Below are 8,534 nucleotides of genomic sequence, written 5' to 3' on the forward strand. Positions count from 1 at the left end.
ATTTTTTTGTTGTTTGTTTAATTTGCACAGTTTGTTATTTCAATATAAATTTTATTATTTAATAATATATTTTAATATCTTAAAAATAATTTATTTATGTAAAGTAAGAAATGCACTTCTCATATCTCTGGCGTACTTGAAGCCCCTCTGTTGCATTTCTAATATGCTGCTGCTGCTGCTGCTGCTGCTGCTGCTGCTGCTGCTGCTGCTGCTGCTGCTGCTGCTGTTTAAATAAAATGAAGTGTCTGTTGAAGTCTCTGTCTATTTGAAGAATTGCAGCAATATTATTATATCTGCAGCAGTAATTTGGCGCACTCCAGACTGTCAATACAGCTGAAGAAGAATCAAAAGGATAGTTATATCCTTGTAAAGTTAATTGATGCGATCGAACAAGAAGATTAATATTATTAATATATAAAAATCTATTAGCTGTACATACACCGAAAAGATAACCTGCACCTCTCGGGCTTGCACTCCAGTATTGAATTTGAGATGAAGGGTCGCCCCACAGTAAATCTGCGATAGGAGAGTTAATATTAATATTATTTTCTTTTCTTAAGACTCTAATATCATCAATAAGCAATAAAGAAGGCGATAAGCCACCGTGTAAGCAAATAACTGTTTCATCAATTACAGCAGCAACACTAAATAAATCAAAGACTTCACAGCAGCATCGCCAGATGTTGCTGCTTCTATATTTTCTTAGACATTCATCATAAAAACCGTATACTGAAGATATATCCTTACACTCATGATTGCCTCTTAGAAGTATTAGCTGCTGCGGATGTAGGGCTTTCAGCAGCAGCAGCAGCAGCACTGTCTCTACTGAGTGTTCTCCTCTATCTACATAATCACCTAAAAATATAAAACTTTGATTGTTTAAAGACTCACAATATGATAATAACCTTAATAAATCGTACAGCTGCCCGTGTATATCCCCAAATATTACTACCGGTAGATGTACATCCTGCACGATGCTCTCCTCTGCATAGCAATACACACAAACTTCTTCTATCTTTGTTTTTTATTTATTATTTATTATATATATATTTATATGTATATTTATTTATATTCATATACATATTCATAAGGGTATTTAGAGGATTATATATATATATATGTATGTAAAGATTTATATATATATATATATATATATATGTATATATATAAGTATAGATATCTATATGTAGATTTATATATATACACATATATAAATGTATACATAAATATACATACAGACAAATATATATATATATATATATTTATTAATTAATTTATTTATTTATGTGAAAGAGAGACAGCCAAAACATAAAAACAAACAAAAAATAAACAAAAAGAAAAAATAAATAAACAAACGGAGACAAATTAAAAAAATATAAATTAAACAAAACAAACAAAAAAAATTAAAAAGGAGACTGATAGATAAAGGCCCACACAAATACACATTAGGGTTTAGGGTTTAGGGTTTAGGGTTTAGGGTTTAGGGTTTAGGGTTTAGGGTTTAGGGTTTAGGGTTTATGCACCTATAAGGATTTCTTTTACTTTTTCGCATAGAAAATAAACATCTTCTTCTGATAGCAAGACAGGGGGCTGGCGAGAAAGCCCTTCTGCCCAAGCAGCAAAGTTGCTGCTGCTGCTGCTGCTGCTGCCGCTGCTGCTGCAGCTGCTGCTGCTGCTGCTCCTACCCGTACATTTGCCGCTTCTCGGACGCTCGGGAGCACCGCTGCTGCTGCTTCTGCTGCTGCTGCTGCTTCTGGAAGGCGCCTGAACGGGATGGCTGCTGCTGCTGCTGCTGCTGCTGCTGCTGCTGCTGCTGCTTCCTGGCTTCCGTGTGTGAAAGTCGATCCCGCTCCCTGGGGACTTGTCTACGCTGCTGTTGCTGCTGCTGTTGCTGCTGCTGTTGCTGCTGCTACTTCTGCTGCTGCTGTTGTTATTGCCACAAGTCAGCTTGCCGGCGTAGGTCCTGTGCCCCGTTCTGCTGCTGCTGCTGCTGCTGCTGTTGCTGCTGGATGCTGTTAAGGTTTCATCTGCTGCATAGAGTTCGGGCTCTCTACCGCCTGCTGCTGTTTCAGTCGTTGCTGCTGTTATTGTTGCTGCTGCTGCTGCTGCTTCACTAGCTGTTGTTGGTGCTGCTGGTGTTTCTGCTCTCCCTTCTGCTTTTTCTTCTTCTGCTGTTGTTGTTGCTGCTGCTGCTGCTGCTATTATATCTGCTATTGCTTCTGCTGCTTCTGCTGCTTCGGCTGCTTCGGCGACTTTTTCTTCTTTTGCGGCTGAGGCTGCACCATTTGCTGCTACTGCTGCTGCTGCTGAGCCCTCTGCAGCTGGTGCTAGGTCCTCTGCTCCTGCCGTTTCTGCTGCTGCTCTTGCTGCTGCTGCCTTCCTTGCTGCTGCTGCTGCTGCTGCTGCTGCTGCTGCTGCTGCTACACCCCCCGACGCACCTGCTGTTGCTGCTGCATCATCATCTGTTGCTCCTGCCTCATCTGCTGCTTCTGCCTCACCTGCTGCTGCTGCTGCTTTGTCTGCTGCTGCTGCTTCATCTGCTGCCGCTGCTGCTGCTGCTGTTGACGTTGCGAGTGCCGCTGCTGCTTCACTCGTTGCAGCAGCGTCATGCGAGAACTGGGCCTGCTGCTGCTTGTCCTCCTTATCTGCAGCAGCAGCAGCAGCAGTTGCTGCTGCTGCTGCTGCTGGGCTTCTATTGGGCATCTCTTGAAATATTTGCTAGGAAGCTCAGGCGAATTTTCTATTGAAGGAGCTCAGGCTTCTAAACCCTAAACCCTAAACCCTAAACCCTAAACCCTACAGTCTATCCGTAAATCCTTGACCATAAGCCTTAAACCCTAAACCCTAAACCCTAAACCCTTAGCCCTAAGCCCACTGTAGCCGCGGAAGGCAATGGACTAACCATTAACGGTTCACAGCACAGTGAGGGTTTAGGGTTTAGGGTTTAGGGTTTAGGGTTTGGAGTTAAGTGAGGGATTAAGTTTGTTAATTAGGGTATAGCATGAAAGCCCTCTATCGCCGTGCAAGACAGCTGCTCCAGAAGCCATGCTGCTATTGCTGCTGTTGCTGCTGCTGCTGCTGCTGCTGCTGCTGCTGCTTCTTTTACTAGTGTTGCTGTGTGGCGGTGTTACCACTGGAAACAAAAAAGTAATAAAAAGGAGAAGCAGAAAAACAAGAATTTGCTGCTGCTGTAGTAGGCAGACAGCAGCAGCAACGGCGGCAGCAGAGCAGCAACAGCAGCAGCGGCAATGGTAACAGCAGCAGCAGCAACAGCAGCAGCAGCAGCAGCAGCTGGTTCTGGGGCTGTTGTTGTCTTAACTTACCTAAAGGTGATGATAGCCTTCTCACCAATTAATTAGCTTGCTCCCTGCAAACCCTAAACCCTAAACCCTAAACCCTAAACCCTAGCCGCTACAGCAGAACCGCAGCCGACGGGGGCCCCCTGGCAGGAGGGGCCCCCAGCAGCAGCAGCTGCTGCATCCTTCTTGGGTTTGATGCTGCTGCTGCTGCAGCAGCAGCAGAAGCAGATTCATCGATGTAGAAGACCTGCAGCAGATCTCACCCCACAACATCGCCATCAGCAGCCGGCTGCTCTCCCTGTTGCTGCTGCAGCAGCGGCTGCTGCAGCAGCAGCAACAGCAGCAGCAGCAACAGCAGCAGCAGCAGCAGAATCGGATGGTGTTGCTAGGAGGCAAACGGCATTTCATTTAGCAGCAAACGGTTTGAGGCCGTGTGGGGCCCCACAGCTGCGGGTAGCCTCAATGAGGTCCTTCACCCGCCTGTTGCTGCTGCTGCTGCTGCAGCAGCAGCAGCTGCTGCAGCTAGTTTGGTTCGGAGAGGGACTTTCGTTGCAGACTGGACACTCCGGGGTGCTGCTGCAGCTGCCTGCTGCTGCGCTGTTGCGTTCCCAAGAGCCGCAGCAGCTGCAGCAGCAGCTGCTGCAGCATTTGCAACAGCAGCAGCAGCAGCAGCAAAAACAGCAGCTGCGGACAGCTGCCTTTATCCGTGCAGCAGGTGCGAGGGCATCACAACGAACGCGAGACACGGGCAGCTGCAGCAAATTCAAAGCTGCTGCTGCTGCTGCCTGGCCAGCAGGAGCAGCACGCGCAGCAACACGAGCAGCAACAGCAGCAGCAGCAGCAGCTGCTGCTGCTGCTAAGCCACCGTGCACGTGCGGAGACGCCTCTTGCCCTTTTACTGTTGGTGTTCGTCTCTGGAGTCCGGCGAAGGCAAACCTCCTCCTCAAGATCCTCCCCAGCAGCAGCAGCAACAGCAGCAGCAGCAACAGCAGCAGCAGCAACAGCAGCAGCAGCAACAGCAGCAGCAGCAACAGCAGCAGCAGCGGAGGAGACAAGTACCACGACCTGTTGTCAATCTTCCAGGCCCTAAATCTCTGCGACGAGGTGTCTGTACACCTCAAACCCCCCAATTTTTCAGTGGATGCCGCAGGCTGCAGCAGCAGCAGCAGCAGCAGCAGCAAGAGCAGCAGCAGCAGCAGCAGCAAGAGCGACTATCCTTTTGTCTCCATCAGCAGCGAAGGAGACGTTTTGTTTAGCAGCAAAGACATCAACTGCCCTCCGCAGAAGAATTTAATCTTCAAGGCTCTCAACTTCTTTAGGCAGCACTGCTTGCAGCAGCAGCAGCAGCAGCAGCAGCAGCACCAACAGCAGCAGCAGCAGCAGCAGCAGGTGCAGTTTGTGGTTCACTTGAGGAAAGAAATTCCGATGGAGGCGGGGCTTGGAGGGGGATCGTCTAATGCTGCTGCAGTGCTGCATGCAGCAGACCTTATCCTCACCAAGGGAAGCTTCTCGCAGCAGCAGCAGCAGCAGCAGCAGCAGCAGCAGAAGCAGCAGCAGAAGCAGTCAGAGGAGTTCGCTGCTCCAGAATATTGTGGAGAAAGGAAGAAGACGTCCGTCGCCGCAACACCAGTTGAAGCAGCAGCAGCCGCAGCAGCAGCAGAAGCAGAAGCAGCAGCAGCAGCAGATTTGTGTTTTAATTCAGCATCAATGTCTTCACTGCTGTCTGTACAGCTGGGGGCTGATGTCCCGTTCTTCCTAAGCAGCAGCGGAGGCGCTGTTTGCTGCGGCAGAGGAGAGAAGGTTTGCTGCTGCTCCCGAAGGATTCACAACCTCCTCCAAAGAGCCATCGCACAGCAGCAGCAGCAGCAGCAGAAGCAGCAGCAGCAGCAAGGTGAGCAGCAGCAGCAGCAGCAGCAAGACGTGGAGGTTTTTGTTGTGAAGGGAAATGAGGGCCTCTCCTCCGGAGAAGTCTTCAAACAATTCGACAGACTTGCCAGCAGCAGCAGCAGCAACAGCAGCAGCAGCAGCAGCAGCAGCAACAGCAGCAGCAGCAGCAACAGCAACAGCAGCAGCAGCAAAGAAACAGACATTGGCATTGTCTCCGACTGGCTCTCAAAGCGAGAGCGCCGCACACTCCACAGCAAAGGGGAAGAGAGACAAGCAGCAGCAACAAGAGAAGCAGCAGCAGCAGCAGCAGCAACAGGCGAGGCAGCAGTAGCAGCAACAGAAGCAGCAGCAGATGACGAGCCGCCGCAGGAGGTTGTGGATGCCTTTCTTCGTTGTTTGCTGCATAATGATTTGTTTCCTGCTGCTGCTTCGCTGCAGCAGCAAGTTGCCGCTGCAGCTGCTGCTCTGCGCTCCATCACCGCACCACAAGGACCAGAAACAGCAGCAGCAGCACAGCAGCAGCAGCAGCAGCAGCAGCAGCAAAAGCAGCAGGTGCTGCTAGCAAGCGGCCTTACTGGCAGCGGCGCTGCGCTCATTGGAGTAGGAAAAGCAGCAGCAACAGCAGCAGCAACAACAGCAGCAGCAGAGGAAGTTCGCTCTGTTGCTGCTGCACTGCAGCTAGTAGGGTATAGATGCTGTCCTGTCTATAAGCAGCCTTTGACTGCTAAGGTGTATGCACACCCCACAGCTGCTGCAGCAGATCCAGCAGCAGCTGCTGCAGCACAGCAGCAGCAGCAGCAGCACTTCTGGTTCTCCCCAGACAAACTTGCAACTAAAATCATTTAAAAAACAACAGGTATAGTAGCAGCAGCAGCAGCAGCAGCAAGGGCACCAGCAACAGCAAATAAAGTAGCAGCAACCTAGCAGTAGCAGCAGCAACAGCAGATGTAGCAGCATCTAGAGCATCTGCAGCAACAAGAGCAGCAGCAGCAACAAAAGCAGAAGCAGCAACAAGAGCAGTAGCAGCAACAGAGCTGCTGCACTCATTTTGCAGGCACACCGGCAGAAAAGCGACAGCAAGCTGCAGCAGCAACAGCAGCAACGAAACAATCCCAGCAGCTAGCTAGTAGCTAGCTAGCTGGCTAGCTAGCTAGCTAAATATCTACTACTAACTAGCTAGCCTCTTGCCATCATCAGCATCAGCAGCAGCAATAACAGCAGCAGCAACAGCAGCAGCAACAGCAGCACCAGCACCAGCAGCAGGAACAGCATCACCAAGAGCAGCAGCAACAGCAGCAGCAGCCGCACCAGCAGCAGCACCAGCACCAACAACAACAACAGCAGCAGCAGCAGCAGCAGCAGCAGCAGCAACAGCAGCAGCAGCAGCAGCAGCAGCAATAAGCCTTAGTTCTGAAAAGTTGTTTGCTGCGGTTTGCCTGTGAAGGGATCAACGATTTGTCCGTGCAGATTTTTATGCGTTATGTTCAGCCGCTGACTTTGAAATAAATAGCAGCAAAGGCAAAAGCCTAGGAAGACCCCGGCACCTGAAGCAAATGCATACACCAGCTGCACTCCTAAACCTGCTGGCTGCTGCTGCTGCTGCTGCTGCTGATGCTGCTGATGATGCTGATTATAATGATAGTCGTACAAGGGAGAGGTAGTCGACGAACGGTAAACCGCTGGTTGCTGCTTCTGCTGCTGCTGCTGCTGCTGCTGCTGTCGCCGCCGCCGCAGTTGCTGCTGCTGCTGCTCGCGCGGTGTTTGCATGCGGAAAACAAATCGACGGGCTTCAGACTGCCATGGAGGGGCAACTGCAACAACAGGTGCTGCTGTTGCTGCTGCTGCTGCTGTTGCTGCTGCTGCTGCTGTTGCTGCTGCTGCTGCTGCTGTTCTTGTCCCAGAGAAGACACTGCACGGGGATGCTGCTGCTGCTGCTGTTGCTGCTGTTGCTGCTGCTGTTCTTGTTCCAGAGAAGACACTGCACGAGGATGCTGCTGCTGCTGCTGCAGCAGCAGCAGTTGAAGCAGCAGATACCAGACGCCCACCCGCAGCTACCGCCATGGTCAACCCTCCGTACCGTGGATGCTGCTGCTGCTGCTGCTGCTGCTGCTGCTGCAGCTACTGCTGCAGCTGCTGCTGCAGCTGAAAGGGGTTATGACTTCTAGCAAGAGAAGACGTCACCTGCTTGCAGAAATCCGCAGTACGAGTCCTGCTGCTGTTCTTTCGGAGGTGCTGTTGCTGCTGCTGCTGCTGCTGCTGCTGCTGCTTCTGCTGCAGTAGCCGAGGTGTGCATACACCTCAACTGCTCCTTATGCTGATACTGTTCTGCTAAATGTAGAAGAAATACATTTGCTAATATGGCTAAGGTCGATGCAGGGACTGGAGCCGCTGCAGCAGCAGCAGCTGCTGCTGCTGCTGCTGTGGTCCGAGCAGCAGCTGCAGCAGCAGCAGCAGCAGCAACAGCAGCGGTGGCAGTGTAGCGGCGCGCTGTGTTGCTGTTCGTTGAGGGTGTTGTCTTTATCTTCTTTTCGTTATTTTGTTGCAATTGCGGAATTTTATTTGGCTGTTAGTTTCTTTCGTTTATCATTTATACTCAGCAGCAGCAGCAGCAGCAGCAGCAGCAGCAGCAGCAGCAGCAGGGTGTTTGTTTGTATAGCCGACGACACCACAAATTGCGTTTGGCTTCTTTGTGTATATTATTATATTGTGTATTAAATCGACTTCTATTTGTATTATTAATATTAATATCTTTAATTAATTTATTTATTCTTCTTTCTTAAAATTAAACAGAAGGCTGGCTGTATATATCTTGAGCTGTGCATACACCCGAAGCACTCACTAGAACCACTCATTTTAATTCATTTCTTCAAACATATTTATTTATTTTATTTTATTTGTCTTCTCCTCGCCTTTTGATTTCCTTTTTCTTTTTTTCTTCTCTCTTTAGCAAAACTTCAAAACAATGACAGCCCCCAAGCGACTTATTAACTTCTCCGCAGGTATATACAACAAAAAAATGCATTTGCTGCTGCTGTTGCTGCTGCAGCTGCTGCTGCAGCTGCTGTTCTTGTCATTGTTGTTGTTCTTGCTGCATAGAATGCACAGTCGCACACACACTGGCGTCAATGGCTCAGCAGCAGCAGCAGCAGCAGCAACAACAGCAGCAGCAGCAGCAGCTTCAAATTCTTTCGATAATTCCAATTGCTGAGGTCTCCTCCTTTCTGTTTGAGCTGAGCGTTGTCTCTGTCTAAATGCATAAATATATATACCTATATATATATATACATATATATATATATATGTATATATATATATATATATACATGCATATATATATATATATATATA

The 8,534-nt window shown here is 49.1% G+C and overlaps 2 protein-coding genes across 2 annotated transcripts; one reads left to right on the forward strand and one right to left on the reverse strand.

Annotated features, from left to right (window-relative positions):
* Positions 1-1,515: 1,515 nt before the first annotated feature.
* On the reverse strand, positions 1,516-2,703 carry EAH_00035140 (hypothetical protein; the record flags this gene model as incomplete). The annotated part of the gene is made up of 1 exon (XM_013395763.1): positions 1,516-2,703. One exon carries the CDS (start codon positions 2,701-2,703, stop codon positions 1,516-1,518), a length of 1,188 nt encoding a protein of 395 aa, XP_013251217.1.
* A 791-nt stretch (positions 2,704-3,494) lies between these two features.
* EAH_00035150 (4-diphosphocytidyl-2-C-methyl-D-erythritol kinase, putative) lies at positions 3,495-6,032 on the forward strand (the record flags this gene model as incomplete). Its single annotated transcript, XM_013395764.1, has 1 exon — positions 3,495-6,032. The coding sequence occupies one exon, from the start codon at positions 3,495-3,497 to the stop codon at positions 6,030-6,032; it is 2,538 nt and encodes an 845-aa protein (XP_013251218.1).
* Positions 6,033-8,534: the final 2,502 nt, after the last annotated feature.

This window comes from Eimeria acervulina, genomic scaffold, assembly GCF_000499425.1.
Source record: "Eimeria acervulina Houghton genomic scaffold, Eah_scaff367, whole genome shotgun sequence".
Lineage (NCBI taxonomy): Eukaryota > Apicomplexa > Conoidasida > Eucoccidiorida > Eimeriidae > Eimeria > Eimeria acervulina.